At 44.2% G+C, this 25,135-nt stretch overlaps 2 protein-coding genes and 1 pseudogene across 4 annotated transcripts in view; all 3 read left to right on the forward strand.

The window, feature by feature from the left end:
- Positions 1-25,135, forward strand: part of LOC109257280 (T-cell surface glycoprotein CD1a-like) — a 115,860-nt gene that overhangs the window by 64,322 nt on the left and 26,403 nt on the right. Inside the window, exon 1 of one of the 2 annotated variants that reach the window (XM_019433293.2) lies at positions 20,237-20,370. The exons of the other annotated variant lie outside the window; for it this stretch is intronic. Coding sequence (XP_019288838.2) covers positions 20,328-20,370 — 43 coding nt within the window. The 5' untranslated portion in view covers positions 20,237-20,327. Of the gene's footprint in view, positions 1-20,236; positions 20,371-25,135 lie in introns of those variants that run through there. 2 annotated transcript variants of the gene reach the window in all.
- The window catches only part of LOC109260382 (T-cell surface glycoprotein CD1a-like), a 53,182-nt gene that overhangs the window by 10,090 nt on the left and 17,957 nt on the right, over positions 1-25,135 (forward strand). Inside the window, exon 1 of one of the 2 annotated variants that reach the window (XM_019433304.2) lies at positions 22,986-23,073. The exons of the other annotated variant lie outside the window; for it this stretch is intronic. The gene's annotated coding sequence lies outside the window, so the exon portion shown is untranslated. Of the gene's footprint in view, positions 1-22,985; positions 23,074-25,135 lie in introns of those variants that run through there. 2 annotated transcript variants of the gene reach the window in all.
- On the forward strand, positions 21,715-23,589 carry LOC128778895 (T-cell surface glycoprotein CD1a-like; annotated as a pseudogene).

Below are 25,135 nucleotides of genomic sequence, written 5' to 3' on the forward strand. Positions count from 1 at the left end.
ACTGGGTCTATCTTCTTGGACAGGTAAACCACTGGGCGGTTCCAGGGGCCTAAGGCTTGAGTTAGAACCCCTTTTGCTATTCCCTTATGTTTGTCTACAAAGAGGTGGAAGGGCTTCGTAATGTCTGGCAGGCCCAGGGCTGGGGCACTTAGGAGAGCTTTTTTAACCGATTAAAGGCAGTTTCTTCTTTTTCAGCCCATTTAAATGTTTCCCCCTCTTTGGTAGCTTCATATAGGGGCCTGGTTATCTCAGCAAAACCTGGAACCCAGAGGCGGCAGTAGCCGGCCGATCCTAGGAATTCTCTTACTTCTCTTCGGGAGGTGGGAGTAGGGATCTTTAGGACAGTTTCTTTTCTGGCATCTGATAACCGCCACTGTCCGCCCTCCAGGATATATCCCAGGTAACTTACCCTCTCCCTGCATATCTGAGCCTTCTTAGGGGATGCCTGGTACCTGAAGGCCCCCAGGGTAGCCAGCAGGTCCTGGGTCCCTCACTCACAGTCTTTGGCCGTGTCGGCAGCAATCAGGATGTCATCTACATACTGTAAGAGGGTGAGGCCAGGGTACTCCCTTCTGTACTCACCCAGGTCCTCGTGTAGTGCCTCGTTGAAGATGGTGGGTGAATTTTTGAATCCCTGAGGCAGCCGTGTCCAGGTGAGTTGCCCGCTGTAGCCCTCCTCCGGATCATGCCACTCGAAGGTGAACAAGGGTTGGCTCTGGGGTGCCAGTGGCAGACTGAAGAAAGTGTCCTTTAAATCTAGTACAGTATACCAGACCCTGGAGGGCGCCAAGGGGCTCAAGAGAGTATATGGGTTGGGAACAGTTGGGTGTAAGTCCGTGACCCTCTTATTTACTTCCCGGAGGTCTTGTACCGGTCGGTAGTCATTTGTGTGAGGCTTTTTGACCGGCAGTAGGGGGGTGTTCAGGCAGACTGGCAAGGAACTAGTATCCCTAGGCTTTGTAGTCTCTGGTTGTGTGGCTGGATCCCCTTCTGGGCCTCCTGAGACATGGGGTATTTTTTGATCCTTACCTTCTGCTGTGTTGAAATCCCACTGGGGCCAAGTTAAGGGGAAGGAGGCATCTATCTGAGCCTGGTTGGTGGTGGGATTCCTGTCTGCACCCGGAACTAGTTTTCGGGCCTCATTGAGGATTCTTTCTCTTTCTTCAGTCGTGAACAGGACCTGCAAAGGCTGCTGGCAATCGTCCCACGTGGGCTGATGGGTAAAAAGAACAGAGTCTAATAGATCAATAAGCCCTGCCGGTTTCTCGGAAAACTTAGGATTCTGAGCTTTCCAATTGTAGAGGTCACTAGTGGCTAAAGGCCAATAGTGATGGGGCTGATTCCCCTCCGCGTCTGGGGGTCCAGTGCCTCGCAGGGGCAGAATAGTGGAGTCAGCGGCGGAGGCGGATTGCTCCCTCTGAGCCCTTTGTCTGGTAAAGGGCGGGCTTCCCACTGGAGCATTTCCACCTCCCGCTCTCAGAACAGCGTCTGCCTCCCCCGGAGGGGGAGGATGGTGTTCTTCCAGCATCCTAGGGGGTTATATGGGGGAGGAAAAATTAATTCGCCTTCAGTTCTCCTCCCCGTCGGACAGGGTAGAGGGGTATTAAAGGTTGGGTAAGACTTTTCTTGTTCTCCTTCTTCTCTGTCCCCTGCAAAGCAAGAATGGGTTTTGGCTCCGGAGGGAGTGGGGCTAGGAAGGGCTTAAGCCAAGAGGGTGGGTCTTTTACAAGGTCCCGCCAAGTGATAATGTAAGGGAGCTGATCAGGATGGCCAGTCTTAGGCAGAGAGATGATACCCCTGACTCGGTGGATGGTAGGGAGGTCTCGAAGTTTCCGTCTGATGGCCATCCAACATTGAAAGCTGGCCACTCACTAGAACAAAAAACCTGCCACCAACCCTTTCGGACTTCCACACTGAGGTTGTTAGCTCTTCCTCTCACATCCTTAAAGTGATCAATAATAATACTTAGAGGAGTAGTCTGAGTCTGTCCCATAACGTCCATCCAGTAAGTCCACAGAACAAAACAGAGAAACACAGAAACAAACAGAGGGCCCCTACAGACAGTCTTCCAACTCCGTGGAAGCAAAACTGAAAGCTAGACGATGGTCTCGTGCTGACTGGCGGGAGCGACCCGCCTCGTCTCAGACCTTTGAGGGCAATCCACGTCCCTCCAGAAGGGAGGATTGGAACGTCTTCTGAAACTCCTGGCCCGTGGTCCTCCAGTGCGTCCACTTAGACCATGCCAGACACTACCAGAATTTCAGAAATGAGCTCACACAGAAAAGACGGAACGAACATACACTAACCGTGGCCAGTCAGGCTCTCCGGGTGGGGGGTCCCTCGGGGGTCTTGGGGATCCCAGACGAGCCCCCAAATGTTATGCCCAGAATTCGCGATCCCCAAAGACCACCATGGAGCCGAGTCCGATGCAAAAGCAAAGAGCCTTTCTTCGAGCTAGCTCGAGCTCAATCCCCTACCTGCACTGACGCAGCGGTGAGATGCCGTAGAGAACCAGCGAGTTTCAAAAGCACAAAGGTTTTATAGGGGTCTAGGGGCAGTTGGTGAGGTAGTGGTTGTGGCCTTAGCTGATTGGCTGGGGAAGGGTCGTGGCCTCAGCCGATTGGCTGGGGAAGGGTCGTGGCCTCAGCCGATTGTCTGGGGAAGGGTCGGAGTCCCGATATGCAGGTTGCCGGGCATGTTTTGATCAGGAAGTTTGAACAGGTGAGCAGGAGGTTACTCAAGGGGAGGAGGCATGGTCTGAGGTTTCTGCGATTTTCCCGGAAAGGGGGCCATGTCGGGGACATAGTCACTCAAGGTGGAGGACACAGAACAAGATGGAGTTGACCTGCGTAGGTCCGCTCTTTCACCTTCCTCCCTTCCTCCCTTGCTTCCTCCCTCCCTCCCTTCCTTCCTCCTGTCCTCCCTCCCTCCTTTTCTTCCTCCCTTCCTCCCTCCCTCCCTCCCTCCCTTCTTTCCCCCCTCCCACCCTCATTCCCTCCCTCTGTTCCTCCCTTCCTTCTTTCCTTCCTTCCTTCCTTCCTTCCTTCCTTCCTTCCTTCCTTCCTTCCTTTCTTCATGACTTCCTCAGCTTTTCCTGTTTGTATGGTAAATATATTCTCTGAGACTGGTTTCAAAACATATGAGAAGCAGCTTGTGCCCAGATATTTAAGATATAATGAATAATATTGTCCTCCAAGCTTTTATTTTATTTATTTTTTGATGTCTATATTTAATCATCCAGAGGTAAACTTCAGAACTCTTAAAATAAGAAAATTTCACCTTATAAACTTGACCAATAATTGCTTTATTAAATGATCCATGAATCGCACATCACCCCATCTGGCACAGAGGTGGGCCCTCAGAGAGGTTGTACAAATGAAGGTTTTTATAGGGGGAGGGTGGGGCCGGGGAATTAGCAGCAAATGAGAAGACTTCCAGGAGTCAGACCTGCTTTCTTGGGGGAAGAACAATGTGCGTGTCTTATCATCGGGGGCTGGAGAGGACGCAGGAGACAGACCCATTGCTCTATGGAAAGAAAACTTTCCTGCCTGCCTGGGTAAGACTACATTTCTGGGGTTGTGAAATTTGTTCAATTGGGTATGAAGTCCCAGGGTGGGAACTCGGTTTATGATCTTTTGGGTCTGAGATTTTCTGTTTCAAATAGGATGTGGCTCAAGGCTATGTATCTTCATCGTCTTGTCCCCCCACCAGCAGGAGCTGCTCTTGGTTCCCTGCTGGCTGGTCTGCTTGGGACAGAGAGGGGGACGCTACCTCTGCTCTGGTCCAGTCCCATCCTCAGCCAGGTGCTTTGTGTTTCAGTTTGGGGACTGGGCCTTCCGAGAGTTCCCTTTGCCTCAGAAGATGGAGCCTCTTAGTCTGGGACAAGGTGTGTTCCTGTCCCTTCCCCCACTGCCCCTCCCCCCACGTGCAGAGTGGCTCACTGTGCCCTGAGGTAGTGGGGCTCCCTGCCCTTCCCACACCCAGTGAAGGCTCCTTTCTGTGTGGGGAATAGTAGCCTTCCAGCCCTTTACAGGAGGGAGCTGCTGTCAGACCTCAGGCTTGTACCACCAGAAAGCAGCTCTCTGGTCCATATCCTGGTCTCCATTCCATCTGGAACCCCTGGGAGGTTGGTGGGCAAAATCCTGGAGATATAGTGAATTTCCTGAGTCTGTGACTCTCAGGACCTCCCAGGACTCTGCTTGCTTTCAGTCAATTGTTAGCAATTGTAGCTGAATTATTCCTTCTGGCTTATAGAACCTCTGGCATCTGTCCCAGGTAAGCAAGGGTTTGCATGCCCTATTTTTTTGATGAGTCTGTATTTCTCTGGTATTTACGTTAACAAGTTGCTCTGATCCTTCTGCTCTGATGGACTCAGGAGAAGCCATTTTGATTATCCAGCCTTTCAAAATCTTAAGTGGGGGAGTGAGCTCTTCTTTCTGCATTCCAATCTGAACATTCCAAAAAATATTGTCTATCTCTCATTAGCCTGAGGTTATTTCTGCTTACCGGTCAACAAAAAAATAACAAGACCAATAGCCCAAACACATTATCTGGAAGATATAAAGCACAAACAAATACTTAAGAGCCTTTAAACACTTAAGAACACCAAGGAGGTAGAAGGTCAGCGTGTCCAGCACGGCCAACTCATGATAAGACAAGCATGGAACATTCTAGCAGGAACAGTAGGAAGGGAATCTGGATACATGATTCCAGAACACTCTATTAAGTCCACAAACTATAAATTCCCATGATTTCTCATTGTAGATTTGCCGTAGGACCCTCTGTGTGAACTTCATGGTTATTAGCATATGCTTGCATCCAAAAGAAAATGGGCAAGATTCTCATTTCATCAGGTCAGATTACAGCCACCACTTTTTGATTCTTCAAAGATCTTTATGTCGAAGAAGTCCATAATCTTAAGAATGATTTGATGCCTGAAGTGAATTATTCAATCATTCAGAGATAATCGTTGGGCACCTACCACTTGCCAGGCCTCGTTGGATGTTGAGATCCGGGTAGAAACACTGAGTCCAGATCGTGAGAGGGCAAACACCAGCAAGAGTCACCACTTGAGTAAATATTGTTTCCAGCAGATTTGTTTTAGTCTAGAGTCTGCACGTTAAAAGTCCGCACACCAAAATGTATAGTTCATCTTCACAATTAAGGGAAGGCGACATTCCCTCAGCCATTGCTCTCTCTTCTTTTGCTAAATTCCTTCTGACAAAAACCTCCCATTTGTACAACTTCTGGGAGCCTCCCTCTTTCTTCCAGATGAGATGCTGCCTGACTAATGACTCACTCAATACCACCAATTTGATCTTCAAATTAACCTGGTTGGTTTTGTTTTTTAACACAAGCAGTGACACGTCAGAGATGTGGATGGGCTGGGGCGGGGGTGAGACAGGGAAGGAAGTCCATGGGGGTGTTCCAAGGGCACGAGGGACAGGGTGACAGCAGACTCCAGGGTGGGTGCTGGGAACTGTGTGTTTTCATGGGTTACTGTCTGGATGAGGAGAAAAGGCACGAGAGGTAGGGTCCCTTTTCCATGCCACCCAAGACTTGGTCCCCAGCACCTGAGTTAGGACCTCGGGAAACAGAATGGAGGCTGGTGACAGGGAGAAGCTGGAAGCCGGAGAGGAGGGTCAGACCCAGAGGGGAAGTGAGAGTCTGAGTAGGTGTCCAGGGTTGAGGGCGGAGCCCATTTGCATTGTCGCGGAGACTCAGGGCAGGCGTGTGTGTTGAGAAGGAAGTCAGAAGAGAGGGGCTGTGTGTGGGGAGGTTTGTGAGAACAGACACCAAAGACCCACTTTCCGAGAGAAAGAAAGAACATCTGCACGTAAGATGTTGTTGTTGCAACTGGTGTTGCTTAAGATTCTTGTCCCAGGTGGTGACAGTGATGATGGTGAGGACGGTGGCCCTGCTCAGAGAGTGTATGTGTGTGTGATGTGTCTGCATGTGTGTGTAAGTATGTATGAGTATGTGTGTGTAGGTGTCTGTGTGTGCGTGTCTGTGAGTCTGCATTTCCATGTTTATATGTATGTCTAGGTGTATGCATTTGCGTGTGACTCTCAGTGTGTGTGCACATTTGTGCACTTGTGCCCGTGTGTATGGACACTCGTGGTGCAGTTCCCCAGCACATACCTGGGGAGTGCGGGATGTCAGCTTCCTTCCTTCCTGAGAATCCCTGACCACAGGGCCCTCTGTCTTTTGAATAATGGGTGGCAAATTCGGGGCTCTGGGGCAGCACATGTCTCCAGAGGGAACTATGGCTCCCTGTCCTCCAGATTTCAGTGCCCCTCCCTGGCACCTTTCTTCTGCATTCTCTCTCCTTCCGAATGCCCTCCTTTTCTTGGTCTATCTGTTCTTCTGGCACAGGCTTCCACGAGCCCATCTCTTTTTGAACCATGTTGACAACATCTTTTTCTAACCATTCCTGAACACAAAATTCTGGGCTCCGCTTGGCTGGAAGAGCTGTAGGTTCATGGCTGGGACAGCAAGACTGGCACTGTCATTTTCCTGCGGCCCTGGTCCAATGGCAACTTCGGTAACAAGAAGCCGATGGAACATGAAAGGAAATTTCATACATGCTAAATTAGATTTCCTCTGATATTTCAGGACCGTGTCAGGTAATGGCAGCTTGAATATGTGTTGTGATCCCTCAGGGCAGGTGGATGAAAGTGGCAGGTGTGTGTGTTTCCTTCAGTTTCTTCTTCCTCCAGGAAAAAACCTCCACTTGCTTCTGACTCTCATGTCTCCCCATCATAAACCTGAATCACACCAGCCTGGGGAGGGAGCAGAAGCCAGAGCTTGATCTTGAAAAGCTTCATGTTTTCTGCTACTTCCCTTCCTCTCATTGAACTTAGGCTGTGCTCTCATGTCTCCAAGTTGTGTCCCCTGTAACCACCCCTTTCCATGGCCTCCATTCAGATACCTTCTAGTCCTTCCCTCTGTAACTGATCCTTGAAATTTGCATTTTTCCCCATTTAATCCCCTCAGTGGCCTCTGTCTATGTGTTCCCTGTACCCACGGCCCTCCCTTAACTTTGGGTGGTTTTATCCCAGCTCTCCTGTGGAACCCTTCCCTGTTCTCTGTCCACACCTCTCCTATCTCTCCTCCAACAGTTGTTCCTTCCTCAATTATTGACTTCTTCCCCTCTGTATGATGCTCCATTCAAACCAAACTTGGCTCCATTCCGTCCAATACCCTCAACTTCTCCCTCGGCTTCAGCCATCCTTGGCTTCCACTCATCTCATTTCATCTCTTTCCCTCCCCTTTCCTGTAACTCACAACCTCTCTTCCCCAGATCCCCTTAAGGTATAGCTGTCAGGAGGCTGTGAGTTGCACTTTGGAGAAGCATCACTAGGCTTCATGTGGATTGTGTTTCAAGGATCAGATCTCATGAGCTTCCAGAACACGTCACGGTGGCCATCTCCAAAGGGAGGAAGGAGGGATCAGGAGGTCTGCAAAGTATGCAATCAGTTCCATGTGCTACACTTAAGAATACAAGCACACATCAATGACATCTGCCCCTGTCTCCTCTTGGGTCTTCTTGACACAGAGAAGGCATATCTCCAGCAACAAGGTCGGTCCTGCTCCCTCCCTCCTAGCGTTTTCTCTCCCTGCTCATAAATTTGCAACATTTTCTCAACTTCAGAAGAGAAGAGGCCAAGAAGGAGAGATGATGGTGCCAGGTTTCGAGAGGTGGAAAGATGTGTATCTTAACTGATGTGAACATCTTCCCTCTCAGTCCGAGAACACCTGTCCTGTCTCTCCAGTGGGGCCAGAGGCCTGGCTGCCCAGTAGCCACAGTCCTGGTCCTGGCCATCTGCTTCTGGTGTGCCACATCTCCAACTTCTACCCAAAGCCATTGTGGGTGACATGGATAGGGGTCAGCAGGAGCAACAGCACACTTGGTGAGTCAGTGTAGAATTCAGTGATTCATCGCTGACACACAACAACCAGCGCTCATCGCAAATGCCCTATTTAATGCCTATTACCCATCTAGCCCATCTCCCACCCATCTTCCTCCATCAATCCTCAGTTTGTTCTTTTTCGTAAAGAGTGTCTTATGGTTTGTTTCCCTGTTTTTTCTTTTTTCTTCCTTCCCATATGTATGTCTGTTTTGTCCACAAGTGAAATCAGATGGTATCTGTCTTTGTATGACTGACTTATTCACTTAGCATAATACACTGTAGCTCCATCCATGTCATTGTCAATGGCAAGATTTCTTTTTTTTATTACTGAGTAATATTCCATCACACACACACACACACACACACACACACACACACACACACACACACCACATCTTCTTTATCCATTCATCATTTTTGGGCTCTTTCCATAATTTGGCTATTGTTGATAATGATGCTATAAATACCCTTTGAATCTGTATTTTTGTATCCTTTAGGCAAATACGTAGTTGTACAATTGCTGGATCATGGTGTAGTTCTATTGTTAACTTTTTGAGAAACCTCCACACTGTTTTCCATAGTGACTGTGCCAGTTTGCATTCCCATCAACAGTGTCAGCGGGCTCCCCTTTCTCTGCATCCTTGCCAACATCTGTTGTTTCCTGTGTTTTATTAATTTTAGTCATTCTGATAGCTGTGAGGTATTTTGATTGTATTTCCCTGATGAGTGACTTTGAGCACCTTTTCATATATCTGTTAGATATCTGGATGTCTTCTTTGGAAAAATGACTATTCATCCCTTCTTTCCATTTCTTAACTGAATTATTTGTTTCATGGGTGTTCAGTTTTATAAGTTCTTTATAGATTTTGGATGCTAACCCTTTATCAGATATGTCATTTGCAAATATCCTCTCCCATTCCTTAGGCTGCTCTCAGTTTTAGTTGGTAGTTTCCTTGAGTGTACAGAAACTTTTTATTTTGATGAAGTCCCAATAATTTATTTTAGCTTTTCTGTCCCTTGCTTCCAGCAACCTGTCTAGTAAGAAGTTGCTATAACCAATGTCAAAGAGGAGGTTGCTGCCTGTGTTCTCCTCTAGGATTTGATGGTTTCCTGTCCTACATTTGTGTGTTTCATCCATTTCAAATTTATTTTTATGTATGGTGTAAGAAAGTTGCTCAGTATCATTGTTTGGCATGTTGATGTCCAGTTTTCCCAACAATGTTTGTTGAAGAGATTTTTTCCATTGGATATTCCTTCTTGCTCTGTTGAACTTTAGTTGACTGTATAGTTGTGGGTTTTCTAATCTGTTCCATTCATGTATGTGTCTGTTTTCGTGCCAGTAGTTTCCTGTGTTGATGACTATAGCTTTGTAATATAGTGTGAAGTTCAGTGTCATGATGCCTCCAGTTTGCTTTTCTTTTTCAAAAGTATTTTGGCTATTCAGGGTCTTTTATGGTTCCACACACATGTTAAGATTGATTGTTCTAGCTCTGTCAAGAATGCTGGTGGTATTTTGATAAGGATTGCATGGAATATGTAGATTGCTTTGGGTGGTATAGATATTTTAAAAGTGTTTGTTATTCCAATGCATGGGTATGAAATATTTTCCTGTTTATTTGTGCCCCGTTCAATATCTTTTATAAGTGTTCTATTGTTTTTAGAGAACAGATTGTTTACTTCTTTTGTTAGGTTTATTCTTAGGTATCTTATGGGTTTTGGTGCAATTGTAAATGGGATCAATTCCTTGATTTCTATTTCTGTGCTTTGTTATTGGAGTATAGAAATGCATCGTGTTTCTGTACATTGACTTTATATCCTGCAACTTTGCTGAATTCAGTGCTAGCAAACTTTTGGTGGAGTCTTCGGTTTTCTACATAGAGTATCATGTTGTCTGCAAATGGTGAATATTTGACTTCTTCCTTGACCATATGGATACCATTTATTTCTTTGTGTTATCTGATTGCTGAGGCCAAGACTTCCACTAGTAGGTTAAATAATAATGGTGAGGGTGGATATCCCTGTCTTGTACCTGACTGTAGAGGAAAAGCTCTTAGTTTTTCCCACTGTGGATGATATGAGCTATGGGTCTTTCATATGTGGCCTTTATGATATGTAGTATGTTCCCTCTATCACTACTGTTTTGAAGGTTGTTACCATGAATGGATGTTGTATTTTGTCAGATGCTTTTTCTGCATCTATTGAGATGATCGTATGGTTCTTATCCTTTTTTCCATTAAGGTGCTGTATCACACTGATTGATTTGTGAATATTGAAACAGCCTTGCAACCCAGGAATAAATCCCACTTGATTGTGGTTAATAATTCTTTTAACGTGTTATTGTATTTGATGTGCTATTATCGTGTTGAGAATTTTTGAATCCATGTTCTTCAGGGATATTGACCTATAATTCTCTTTTTTTCAGTGGAGTCTTTGTGTGATTTTGGAATCAAGGTAATGCTGGTTTGCTAGAATGAGTTTGGAAGTTTTCTTTCCAATTTTTGGAACAGTTTGTGGTAATAGGTATTAACTCTTTAATTGTCTGGTAGAAATCCCCTGGGAAGCCATCTGGCTCTGTCCCTTGGTCTGGTGAAAGATTTTTTATTAGTGATTCAATTTTTTTTGTTGTTGTTGGATATGGGTCTGTTCAAATTTTCTATTTCTTCCCATTTTGTTTCTAGGAACTTTCCATTCCTTCCAGATTGTCCAGCTTGTTGGCATATCATTTTTCATAGTAGTCTCATAATTGTTTGTATTTCTGTGATGTTGGTTGTGATCTTTCCTCTTGCATTCGTGATTTTATTTATTTGGGTCCTTTCTATTTTCTTTTTGATAAGTTTGGCTAGAGTTTATCAATTTTATTAATTCTTTATAGGGCCAGCTCATAGTTTTTTTGATCTGTTCTACCCGTATTTTTCTTTGTTTCTATATTGTTTGGTTCTGCTCTAATATATTTTATTTCCCCCTTTCTGCTGGCTTTAAGCTTTATTTGCTATTTCTTTTCTAGCTCCTTTAGGTGTAATATTGAGCTGTGTATTTGAGTATTTTATTTCTTTTGGCATAAGCCTGTATTGCAATATACTACCCTCTAGGACTGCCACTACTGAATCCCTGAGGTTTTGAACTGTCGTCTTTTCATTTTTATTTGGTCCTGTGTATTTTTCTTATTTCATCTTTAATTTTCTGGGAAATTTAGTGGAATGTTGTTTATTCTCCATGTATTTGTGATCTTAACAAAATTTTTCTCGTGGTTGACTTCAAGTGTCATAGTGTTGGGGTCTAAAAATATGCGTGGTATGGTTTCAATATTTTATACCTGTTGAAGGCTGATTTGTGACTCAGCATGTGATCTCTTTTGGAGAATGTACTCTTTGCCCTTGAAAAGAATGTGTGCTCTGCTGTTGTAGGATGGAATGTTCTGAATTATCTGTTAAGTCCATATGGTCCAGCGTGTCATTCAAAGTCATTATTCCCTTGTTGATTTTCTACTTAGATATGATCTGTCCATTGTTGTAAGTGGAGTGTTAGTATCTCCTACTATTATGGTATTATTATCAGTGAGTTTCTTTACGTTTGTCATTAATTGTTTTATATATTTGGGTGCTCTCACAGTGGGGGCATAAGTAGTTAAATTAGATCTTCTTGATGGATAGACCCCCTTATATATGATACAATGCACTTCTTCATCTCTTGTTCCAGTCTTTGGTTTACAATATAGTTTGTCTTGTATAAGTATGGCTTCTCTGGCTTTCTTTTGACATCCATTTGCATGACAGATCATTCTCCGTTCCCTCACTTGCAATCTGCAGATGTCTTTAGGTATTAAATGAGTCTCTTGTAGGCAGCATATAAATGGGTCTTGTTTTTAAGCATTCTGATAACCTATGTCTTTTGATTGGAACATTATTCTCTTTACATTCATCGTGATTATTGATAGAGATGAATTTGGTGCCGTTGTGTTGCCTGTAAAATTGGCGTTTCTGGTGGTATTCTCTGTTCCTTTCTAGTCTTTGTTGCTTGGTCCTTTCCCCCACTCTAAGAGTCCCCTTTAATATTTCTTGCAAGGCTGATTTAGTGATCATGAATCTTTGAGTCTTTGTTTGTCTGTCTGGGAAACACTTTATATCTCCTTCTATTCTGAATGACAGCCTTGCTGGATAAAGTATTCTTGGCTGCACATTTGTCTGAATTAGCACATTGAATTTATCTTGCCACTCCCTTCTGGTCTGCCACATTAGTATGTACAGAGCTGTTACAAACCTGCTCTGTTTTCCTTATAAATTAAGGAATTTTTCCCCCCTTGCTGCTTTCAGGATTCTTTCCTTGTCTGTGTTTTCTGTGAGTCTGACTATGTCTTGGTGATGGCCAGGTTGGTTGAATTTAATAGGAGTTCTCTGCACTTCTTGAATTTTGATGTCTGTTTCCTTTCCCAGATTAAGGAAGTTTTCAGCTATACTTTGTTCAAATAAACCTTCTGCTCATTTTTCTTCTCATCTTCTGGGACTCCTATGATATGAATGTTATGCTTTAAGATGTTCCTGAGATCTCTAAGTATCCATTTATGATCCAATACCTTTATTTCCCACTTTCTTTCAGTTTCATCATTTTCCATAATTTTATCTTCTATTTTGCTTATTTGTTTCTCTGCATCATCTATCCTCATTGTCATTGCATCCACTTAGCTTTGCATCTCAGTTATAGCATTTTAAAATTTCTTCCTAAAAGCTCTTAGTTCTTTTATCTCTACAGTAAGAGACTCTCTGATGTCTTCTATACTTTCCTTAAGACCAAATAGAATTTTTATGATTATTGTTTTAAATTCTGGTTCCAACGATTCACTTGTATCTGTATTGATTTAATACTTGGCTGTTTCTTCTTCTTGTTCCTTTTTGGGGTGAATTACTCCATCTTGTCATTTAGTCTGGGTCACTGCTTTTTTGTTTTTTGTTTTTTTGTTAATGAAGTCTATATTATTTCTGTTCCTGTGAGTAATGGGTACATTAAGAAAAATTCCAAAAATAAAAAAAAAATAAAAGGAAGCTAAATCCTATATGTGTTTTGGTCTGCTTGCTAAAGTAGCTAGATCCAAATAATGATGATAATTAATAAAACTAAAAAGGGAAGCTATATTCTATGTGTGTTTTGGTCTTCTTTTTAAAAGAAATTTGATCAAAAAATAAGAGAAAAATAAATTAATAAAATAAAAAATAAATAAAAAAGTAAAAAAAAACAATAAAAAGGAAGCTGGATTCACAGAGTGCTTTGTAGCACTCTATGATCAGTAGACTTGGTATGTGAGAGGTATTTATGCTTGTCTTCTGGGAAAGGGGCAATCTGTGTTGATTCTCAGGGGGACTTGTCCTAGTGGAGAATGCATCTGCTGGGTCCAGGAGGGTGGGGCTTGGTATCAGAGGCTCCAGCCTCCCCTGGGTGGCACTGTTTTGCTTACTGAGACTAAACAGTGCTGAAGGGGGGTGAATGGCATCGCCCCACTCTCATCCCCAGAGTGAGAACCTGGTGCCTGCCACTCTTTGGGAAGCCCTCACAGAAGAGCAAATAATCACCACTCTTATGCCCCTGGCTTCTTCTAGATGTCTGCCTTCACCCTGACTGTGTCAGAGCTGTCTGTCTGTCACAGCACAATTCTTCTTCTTCTCCTCCTCCACCCTCATCCTCCTCCTTCTTCTTCTTCCTCCTCCTCCTTCTTCTTCCTCCTCCTCCTCCTTCTTCTTCTTCCTCCTCCTCCTCCTTTTCCTCCTCCTCCTCCTCCTCCTCATAAATGTTTCTTTTTGATAGAGAGAGAGAGAGAGAGAGATTGAGAGCAGAGGAGGGTCACAGAGAGAAGGGGACAGAGGATCTGTAGCAGGCACCATGCTGACAGCAGAGAGTCTGATGCCAGGCTTGAACACACGAACCATGAGATCATGACCTGAGCCAAACTCAGATGCTTAGCCGACTGACCCACCCAGGTGTCCCATCCTGTGTTTTCTCTAAGACACACAGCTGGGTTACAAAACTCCAAAGTTTAGAGATTAGTGTGGACTTGTGCTAATCTTGGGGGGGGGGGAGTCTGTTGTGCTTTTGCTGTTTGACAGTTTGCCCCAGATATCGGTTGCATGACTCTGTAGCATTTCAGAATTTATGATCAAACTCAGCAAAAATCTGGCATTAAGGTTTGCTACCCTTAGCTGGTGTCTATGTTCTTATGCCAGTGAATAGGGCAGCACATTGGTGCCTACCAGGTTTCTGTCCCCAGAAAGACTGTTCCACTTCTCCCAAATGCTTGGGAGCTGTTTCTCCCCAGGAAATACTCAGACTATGCTGACCATTTCTGGTCTCTACCCTCCTTCCTCACTGGAGCACCACCAAACCCACCACGCAGGACACTGGAGATGGTGTGGGCCTCCAAAACTTTAGACTGTACACTCTGCTCTTATAAAAACTCGCGATGGTCAAGCCCTCTTCTTTTCCCAGTCAATGGTTTTGGGGAAGGGTTCTTACTGTGAAATCCCCTGCAGGGACTTTCAACTTTCTCTCTCTCTGTCCCTCATACACTCTCTCTGCTCTCTCCTCTCTCCATGATCAGGGATCCCTCCCTTTGCAATACCCACAGATGTTTTGGCCCCCAAATCAACTCTTTGCAGCTTTTACCTTTCATGATGTGGTCACTTTTCTACCTCCACTTCTGCATTGTTGCTCTCTCCGTTCTCAAATCAATTCCTTGGGTATTCAAATGATTTGATATTCATCTAACTGTGTTCAGGGATGAGGCAAGCTCAGGGTTCCCCTATTAGTCTGTTGTCTTAACTCCTCCTTGACAGAGAATCTAGAGTAATTGTCATAAAGATACTCTCTTGACTTGAGAAAATAGAGGAGGACCTCAATAAGACCCTCAACAAAGAGAGAGAAAACATAAAAAAGAATCAGAGAAAGAGAGCACAATACATGAAATTAAAAATACACGCATGGAATGAAGGGTAGACTATAGGAAGCAGAGGAATGGATCAGCAACCTGGAGGACAGGGTAATGAAAAGCAATCAAGCTTAATAGGAGAGAAAATAAAAACAAAATGAAAACAGACTTATGGAACTCAGGGATACCATTAAGCATATAACATCGGAATTATCGAAATCACAGAAGGAGAAGAGAAAGAAACGGGGGAGGACATTTGAAGAAATAATAGCATAAATCTTCCCAAATCTGATGAAGGAGACAGAAATCAAGAATCAGAAGGCATAGAGAGCCTCCACAAAATCCACCCAAGGAGGTCCACATCAAGACACGTAGTAATGAACATGACAAAGCATCATGATAAAAGAGAATTTTAAAACCAGCAAGAGAAAAGAAGACAGTTGGATACAACAGAAACCCATAAGCTATCAGCTGATTTTTCAGCAGAAACTTTGCAGGCCAGAAGAAGTGTGATGATGTATTCAAACTGCTGAAGGAATGAGAGCTGCAAACAAGAATACTCTATCCACCAAGGCTATCATTCAGAATAGAAATAGAGATTAAGATTTTTCCAGACAAACAAAAGTTAAAGGAATTAATGACCACAAAGCATCAGTACAAGAAATATTAAAAGGGACTGTGAGTAGAAAGGAAAGACCAAAAGTGAAGTAAGCACAAAAGCAGTAAAAATAAGGATATCCATAAAAATCAATCACAGAATTTACAAAATAAAAGGATGTAAATTATGACACCATATACTTAAAAAGTGGGGGCTGCGAGAGGGAGAGGAATAAAGAATGGGCTCAAAGTGAAGTGACCAATAAGTTCACATTGACTGCTATATACAGAAGATATTATGTAGAAACTGAATGAAAAGTATAAATCAAAAATTAGGAATAGCTATCAAAAAATAAAGAGGAAATAATCCAAGCATATCATTAAAGAGCCCAACTGATCATGAGGAAAAGAGCAAGAGGAGAAAGAAACAAAGAATACAAAAACAACCACAAAAGGAGTAAAGAAAATGGCAATAAATACATACCAATCAGTAGATATATTGAATGTAAGTGGATTAAACGCCCTAATCCAAAGACATAGTGTGATGAGATAGATAAAAAAACAAGTCTTGTCTCTATGCTGCCTACAAGAGACTCATTTCAGACCTAAAGACACATGCAGATTCAAAGTGAAGGGATGGAGAAGAATTTATCTAGCAAAATGGATGCGAAATGAAAGCCAGGGTAGCAATACTTGTATCACACAGAATAGTCTTTAAAATAAAAACTGTACCAAGTGACAAAGAGAGACACTATATACCACTAAAGGGAACAATCCAACAAGAAACATAATAATTGTAAATATTTCTGCACCCTACATGGAGGTACCCAAATACATAAATCAGCTAGTAACAAAAATAAAGGAAGTCATCTATAGTAAGACAATAATAGTAGGAGACTTTAACACCCCAATGACATTGATGGACAGACCATCCAAGCAGAAATTCAACAAAGAAGCAATGGCTTTGAATGACACCTTGGATCTGATAGATCTAAATGATATATTCAGAACATTCCATCCTAAAACAGCAGAATACACAACTCTTTAAGTGCATCTGGAAGATTATCCAGAATATATTATATATTAGGCAACAAAACAAGTCTCAATAAATTGAAAAAGATCAAAATCATACCAAGCATCTTTTTCTGACATAAACAATATGAAACTACACATAAAACTCAAGAAAAAATCTGGAAAAGCATAAAATACATGGAGGTTAAATAACATGCTACTAAAGAATGAATGGGTCAAACAAGAAATCAAAGAGGAAATAAAGAAAATACATGGAGACAAAGGAAAATGAAAACACAATGGCCCAAAAGTTTGAAATGCAGCAAAGGCAGTTCTAAGAGGGACGTTTATAGCAATACATGGCTCTCTAAAGAAGCAAGATAATTATTTAAAAATATTTTTTTAAATGTTTTATTTATTTTTGACAGAGGGAGAGAGACAGAGCATGAGCAGGGAGGGGCAGAGAGAGAGGGAAACACAGAATCCGAAGCAGGCTCCAGGCTCCAAGCTGTCAGCACAGAGCTGGACACAGGGCTTGAATTCACAGATCACGAGATCATGACCTGAGCCAAAGTTGGATGCTCAACCGACTGAGCCACCCAGGCGCCCCAGAAACAAGATAATTATTAAAGAAACAACCTAACCATACAACTAAAGGAGCTAGGAAAAGGAGAAATAAAAACAAAAACAGTGGAAGAAAGGAAAAAGATAAAGATTAGAACAGAAATAATGATATGGAAAAAAAAAACCACAGAAGACAGTTCAATGAAACCAGGAGGTGGTCCTTTAAAAGATCAAAAATTGATAAAAATGTAGCCAGATTCATTAAAAAAAGAGCAAGCAATAGAGCAAACTCAAACAAAATCAGAAATGAAGAGGGGAAACAATAAGTGACACCACTGAAATACAAGGGATTTTAAGAGAATTTTATGAAAAATTATACGCCTCCAACTGGACAACCTATAAGTAATGGATAGATTCCTAGAAACATATAATTGCCAAAATGAAGTGGGAATAAATAAAAAATTTGAGCAGACCAATTACCAGCAATGAAATTGAATCAGCAGGGAGAAAATTCTGAACAAACAAAAGTCCACGACAGCTTCACAAGAAAATTCTACCAAGTATTTAAAGAAATAATATCTATTCTTCTCAACTATTCCACAAAATAGGAGAGGACGGAAAGCTTCCAAATTCATTCCATGAAGCCAGCATTATCCTGATACCAAAAGCAGTTAAAGACACTACAAAAAGAGAGAACTACAGGCCAACACTTCTGATGAACAAAGATCCAAAATCCATCACAAAATATTAGCAAACCAAATCCAACAATATATTAAAAATTCATTCCTCTTGATGACGTGGAATTTATTCTTGCTGTACAAGTGTCATTCAGTATTCACTAATGAATCAACACGATATACGACATCATGAGAAAGGATAAAAACTATATGACCATTTCAGAAAATGCAGAAAAAGCATCTGACGCAGTACAACATCTATTGATGATAAAATCCTTCAACAACATAGATGTAGATGTAACATAACTCAACATAATAACGATCGTATGTAACAGACCCACAGCTAACATCATACTTAATGGTGAAAAATTGAGAGCATTTCCCCTAAAGTCAGGAAGAAGATAAGGATGTCCACTAACCACTGTCACCACTTTCATTCAACATAATAGTGGAAGTGTCAGCCACAGCAATCATACAAGAGAAAGACTAAAAGGCATCCAAATGGGCCAAGAAGAAAAATATTCACGATTTGCAGATGGCACAATACTATATATATAGAAACCCTAAAGACGCCTCCCCCAAAACAACAAGAACCAATACATGAATTCAGTAAGGTCACAGGATACAAAATCAGTATGGAGAAGTCCTTTGCATTTCTATACAAAGATAATGAAGCAGCAGAAAGAGAAATTAAGCAAACCATCCCATTTACAGTTGCACCAAAAATAATAACATATCTAGAAATACACTTAGCCAAAGAGGTGAAAGACCTGTACTCTGAAAACTATAACACATTGATGAAACAATTGAAGGTAACACAAAGAAAGGGAAAGATATTCCAGGCTCATGGAATGCAAAAACAAATATTGGGAACATGGATATATTACCCAAAGTGATCTACAGATTTAGTGCAATGAGTCTCAAAATACCAATAGCATTTTTCACAAAACTAAAACAAGCAATCATAAAATTTTATGCCACCACCAAAGACTCTGTATGGCCAAAGCAATCATGAGAGAAAAAGGAAAAAAAAAAAACAAAACAAAGCTGGAGGTATCCCAATTCCAGATATCAAGTTATCCTATAAAGCTGTAACCAAAACAGTATGGTATTGGGACAAAAGTAGACACAGAGACCAATGGAAGAGACTAGAGAGCCCAGAAATAAACCAACAATCTTATGGTCAATTAATCTTTGACAAAGAAAGCAAGAATATGCAATAGGAAAAAGAAAGTCTCTTTAACAAATGGTGTTGGGAAAATGGGACAGCCACATGTAAAAGATAGAAACTAGACCACTTTCTTATACCATACTGTAAGACTTGAAATCATACACATCCTAGGAAAATCCAGGCAGTAATGTCTCTGACATTATACACAGAAACTTATTTCTAACTTATTATGTCTCTGGAAGCGGGGGAAACAAAAAGAAAAATAAGCTATGGAAACTACATCAAGATAAAAAGCTTCTGCACAGCAAAGGAAGCAATCAACAAAACTAAAAGGCAGCCTATGGAATGGGAGAAGGTATTAACAAATAACATGTTTGACAAAGGATTGGTATCCAAAATATATCATGAACTTGTACAACTCAACAGCAAAAGGACAAATAATCAGAAGACATGAATAGAAGTTTCTCTGAAGAAGGAATCCAGATGGCCAACAGACATTTGAAAATATGCTCCACATCACTGATCACCAGGGAAATGCAAATCAAAACCACAATGAGATGTCACCTCACACCAGTAGTCATAGATGTTTCAGTGTCCTGTGGTCTCACTGATGGCAACTGATTCTCCCCTAAACACATTGGTGAATTGGTGGTTGTTGATACTGTTACACAGGCAATCATGGCGAAATTTGGAAAAGCGAATAGAGTAAGTGTTAAAAGAAACCCATGGGCTCAAAATGGTGCCTTGGGCAGGCCAACTCCCCAAACCTTGTTTAACCTAACCTAAGTGCAGTCCAACCTCCCCCAGAAATGTAAGTCTTCCCCCGTCAGTGAGGAATTCTCTGTTCATCACAAGTGAGGTCCTCTCTCACATGGACCCTCTCTATCCCCCAAGAAGGCGAGATTATTTGCATGATTAGACTCCTGTCCCCCCAGTTAAGGGAAGGTGACCTTCAAATCAAGCTGCTTCATTTTGTATTTGAACACAGACAGTGAGAAGTCAGAGATGTGAATGGGTTGCAGAAGGGGTAAGACAGGCAAGGGAGTCCATGGGCAGTGACCCAAGGGCACGAGGGACAGGGTGACAGCAGGGTCCAGGGTTGGGTGCTGGGGAGTCGTGTGTCTTCATGGGTTACTGTCTGGATGAGGAGAAAAGGCACGAGAGGTAGGGTCCCTTTTCCATGCCACACGAGACTTGTTCCCCAGCCTGAACAGAGCCTGAATCAGGGCCTCAGGGAGCACGACGGAGGCTGGTGACAGGGAGAAGCTGGAAGCCGAGAGAAGGGTCAGACCCGGAGGGGAAGTGAGAGTCTGAGTAGGTGTCCAGGGTTGAGGGCGGAGCCCATTTGCATTGTCGCGGAGACTCAGGGAAGGCATGTGTCTTGAGAAGGAAGTCAGAAGAGAGGGGCTGTGTGTGGGGAGGTTTGTGAGAACAGACGCCAAAGACCCACTTTCGGAGAGAAAGAAAGAACATCTGCACATAAGATGCTGTTGTTGCAACTGGTGTTGCTCACGGTTCTTTTCCCAGGTGGTGACACTGACGATGGGCACGCCCTGTGGGAGCACAAGCATGCACGCTTACATATGCATACCTGTGTGTGCTCATGTGAGTCATGTGTGTTTGCGTGTGTGCACATGTGTGTCTGCATGGGTACACATGTTTGTGATGTGTGTACCTGTGCTTGTGCGTCTGCATGCAAGTGTTAGTAGGTATGAGCATGTGCATATAGGTGCCTGTTTGCATGCCTCTGTGTGTGTCTGTACGGCTCTTTGTATACGTGTCTATGTTTGTGCATACACATGCAACTCTGAGTGTGTGTGTGTACATATGTGCATTTATCTGTGTGTGTGTGTGCGTGTGTGCACTTGTGGTGTGGGTTCCCAAGCACATTCCTGGGGAGTGAGGGATGTCAACCTTGTTTGTTCCTGAACATCCGTGATCCCATTTCTGAAGGATGGGGATGAAGCTTGGGGCTCCGGGGCAGCACATGTCTCCTGAGAGAATTACGCTCCCTGTCCTCTAGATTTTCAGGCCCCTCCCTGGCAACTTTCTTTGGCATTCTCTCTCCTTCCCAATGTCTATCTGTTCTTCTGGCACAGACTTCCAAGAGCCAATCTCTTTTCGAACCATCCTGGCAACATCCTTTTGCAACCGTTCCTGGACACAGAATCAGGGCTCAGCTTGGCTGGATGAACTGCAGACTCATGGCTGGGACAGCAAGACGGGCGCTTTCATTTTTCTGTGGCCGTGGTCCAGGGGCAACTTCAGCAATGAGGAGCTAATGGAACAAGAAAAGTCATTTCACACATTCTCCACGAGATTTCCTCTGATATTTCAGGAGCATGCCAGTCAATGGCAGCTTGAATGTGATCTCGGGTCCCTCAGGACACGTGGGATGGAGGTGGCCTGTGTGTGTCACCATGAATTCCTTCTTCCTCCAGGAAAGAGCCTCCCCTGGCTGCTGAACCTCTCGACTCCCCATCATAAAACAGAATCACACCCCTGTGTTCAGGAGGCAGAAGCCAGACCCCGAAATTGAAAAGCTTCACGCCTTCTGCTATTTCCCCTCCTCTCCTTGACCTCAGGCTGTGTTCTCCTGTCTCGCACCAGAGTCTCCCATGACCACCCCATTCCCTGGCCTCCGGCCAGAGACTCTCCTCTTCCTCACTCTGTGACTGATCCTTGAAATGTGCTTTTCTCCCCATTCAGTCCCATCAGAGACATTTGTCTGTCTACGTGTTCCCTCTGCCCACTGCCTTCCCCTCACCCTTGATGATTTCATCACAGCTCCCCTGTGGAGCCCTTCCTTGTTCTCTGCCCACATCCTTCCTGCTTCTCCAGCATGTGCTCCTTTCTCAGTAATTTACCTTTCTTCTGCCTCCAGCGACCACCACTTCCCCTCTGTCTGAGTCTCCACTCAAACCAAACTTTGTTCCATTCTGTCCAAAGCCCTCAACTTCTCCTCTGCTTCCTCTGTCCTTTGCTTCCACTCATCTCCTTTCATCTCTTTCCCTCTCCATTTCCTGTAACTCACATTCTCTCTTCCCAGATCCCTTTCAGGTACAGCTGGCAGGAGGCTGCGATTCTCACTTTGGAGAGGCATCAGCAGGCTTCATGCAGATTGCGTATCAAGGGTCAGACCTCGTGAGCTTCCAGAACACGTCATGGTGGCCATCTCCAAAGGGAGGAAGGAGAGCTCAGCAGGTCTCCAAACTATTCAATCAGTACCATGTGGTCAACTTATGAATACAAGCAAATATTAATGACATCTGCCCCCGTTTCCTCTTGGGTCTTCTTGAGGCAGGGAAGGCAGACCTTCAATGACAAGGTCAGTCCTGCTCCCTCTCTCCAAGCATTATCTCTCCGTGCACTCATAAATTTGCACCATATTCTCAAATTTGGTGGAGTAGGGGCCAAGAGAGTCAGAGGATGATGGTGACAGGTTCCTAGAGGTGGAAAGATGTGTATTTCTAATGTGATGTGAAGACGTACCCTCTCAGTCTGAGAATGCCTGTCCTGTCTCCGCAGTGAGGCCAGAGGCCTGGCTGTCCACTGGCCCCAGTCTGGGTCCTGGCCGTCTGCTCCTTGTGTGCCACGTCTCTGGCTTCTACCCAAAGCCAGTGTGGGTGACGTGGATGCGGGGTGACCAGGAGCAACAGGGCACCCGGCGAGGCGACCTCTTGCCCCATGCTGACGGGACATGGTGTCTTCAGACGTCCTTGGACGTGGAAGCCAGAGAGGCAGCTGGCCTGTCTTGCCGAGTGAGACACAGCAGTCTAGGAGGCCAGGACGTGGTCCTCTACTGGGGTGAGAAAGGGTAGGGGTCCAGCTGGGAAAGGGGGTGGGTGGTCCTGAAGCAGAGCAGGAGAGTGAGATGAAACATTTGGGATTCTCGGGACTGCAGATCATAAAGGACATAAAATTAATAACGCAAGAAATGGAGAGCTGAAGGTGAGGATCCTACAGACGTGGGAGGAAGCAGAGTGTTTGGTGAAGTGTCCACCTCTGAGCAGGGATGGGAAACGAGAAGGAGGAAGGGTGGTTGGTGAGGCAGAGGGTGACGGGAGCAAAAAGGACCAGGAAGGTGCAGTCGAACCCAAGATGGATGGGAATTGACACCGTCTGCACCAAACCCACAGAGCAGCACCACCCGGTGGGCTTGGTCTTCCTGGTGGTGATCGTGCCCCTGGTGCTTCTGGCAGGTCTTGTGTTCTGGCTCTGGAAGCATCGGTAAGTCTGGAACCACCTTCCTGCTCTTTCCCATGCGTCTCCTTACCTTCCTCTCTGTCCTCAGCCCTCTTCCTCCCCGTGCCCCTCTCCCTGCTGTCCTCACCTACACCCGCTGCAGAGCAATTTCCAATTTGATCTTCCCAGGGAAACACACTGGAGACATCGGTTCACTGGCCTCCCTTTAGAGCAAGATGCCGGCAGCCCAGGAGTCAGGACATACTTAAACCCAGCTCAGTGGTGATGGATTTGCAAGTCTCTGTGCGCAACTTTTGTCTTTTCTCTCTGCTCGATGATGGGTTGTCAAGATGAGTTAAGTGTAATTTAGCAGGATTTCTTGTTCTGACCTGATGCTGGGGCTTAAATCTCTAATTTATCTCAGAGTAAAATGAAGTCCGAGTACCTCCATGGGTCACAGGCATCTGTGTCACTTCCTCCAGGGAGCCTTCCCTGATCCACAAGAGGAAGCGGTCTCTGCCTGGTGTGAATTTCCGTCACTCTAACCTGCACTGTGGATAATCTGCGCCTCACTTCCCATCCTTTTTGCCCCAGATTTACATCCTTTTTCCCTTCCAATTCCTAGGTCTCTTGAGTGCAAAGCCCGTGTCTTGCTAATATTTGTATCCTTGACAAGAGTCTCACCTGCAGGGCATATGTCCTCAATAAAAGTCTGTGTTGAATTGATGCCAATTTCATAGTTTTTTCTTCTTTCGCCTCCTGTCATGTGTGTAGTAGTTGAGATGTTTGATGTTCTTCTTGTTAAAAGTCTTCTCTCACTTTGCCTGGAGACTTGACACTCTCATTGTTCCTTGGGAACATCTGTGAGCCTCTGAGGAAAACACAGTTTTGTTTGTGAACAGTCTTATTGTTTAAATACAGACACCTGTTGGAGTGGACCTGTTGTGGATAAAAGGAGGAGGGCAGATGCAGGTCCTGGTTGTTTGAGGCCCTCAGGACAGCAGCAGAGATGTCACCCTGGGGCTTGTTGGCAATATAGGGGCTTGGCCTCAACTGAGGTTCACTGCATCACAATTTGCATTTTAGCAAAACCAGCAGGGGATTCACAGGTGCATAAATGTGGTGCCTGAGAGGTAGTAGTGTGAGTGCGTCCCTGGAGGGAAACGAGTGGGTCCAGAAAAGACAGGAAGAGTGTTGTGCTCAGGAATGAACGGGGTCCGGCAGGGAGAGGGCATATAGAGCATCCTCACATTCGTGGCTGCTGTGTCACAGTCCCTGAGGACACGGAGTCAGCCACAGTGAGCCGTTGCTCCTGGAGTTAATAGAGGGCTGGGATCATGGGAGCCTCTGCCTGCAACACTTGCCCACTGATGAATACACAGCCTTGTTTCCTGTGTGTTTTTGATTAAAGACACCTTATTTTACACACACACATACACACACACACACTTCCAAATAATTTATTGTATGTTGTATTTCCCTATTCTGAAATACCAGCTCAGAACTGTGACATTTCCAGGCCTGGTTACTTTGATCCCCAGTGTCTTTGGCTTTCAACTTCACAACTGTGCCACCCATGATGCCTTTAGAAACAGCTAGAAACCATCATCATCATCTCATGAATCCTCATATTGAGCTCTTTCCCCCTCTTTTCCGTGGCATCATCATAACATCCTAGATGTTACTTTAACATTTTCTTAGGTGGCTCCAAATAGACATCAAGAATTTCCTTTTCCTGGATTTACCGCATTGTTGATTCATTACCACTGAACTCAAAGGCACACGACTCTGCATCGTGAGCCTGAGCAGGACCTACCTGCACCGTAGTTTTGTCAGTGAGGCTCATCTCACTTTCTTGTGCTTAGGAACACCTGTCAGCCCTGCAGCTCTGGGCTTCAGGGCCTTTTGAAACACTGAAATCACCAGGAAAGTGCATGTAAATGCAGAAAATGTGGCACCAAATAGACCCTGAAAAGGACACGTGTTTACAGTGTGGGACTTACCATGGAAATGCAGAGCAGCAACTCGTTCAGCCTCACAGGACACATGCGATGGGTGACGCACGTCAGAGCACTCGCCCTGCCATCATGAACAGCAGTGAGCTGGT

Source organism: Panthera pardus, unplaced genomic scaffold (assembly GCF_024362965.1).
Source record: "Panthera pardus isolate Hobbes unplaced genomic scaffold, ASM2436296v1 HiC_scaffold_21, whole genome shotgun sequence".
NCBI classification, from domain to species: Eukaryota; Metazoa; Chordata; class Mammalia; order Carnivora; family Felidae; genus Panthera; species Panthera pardus.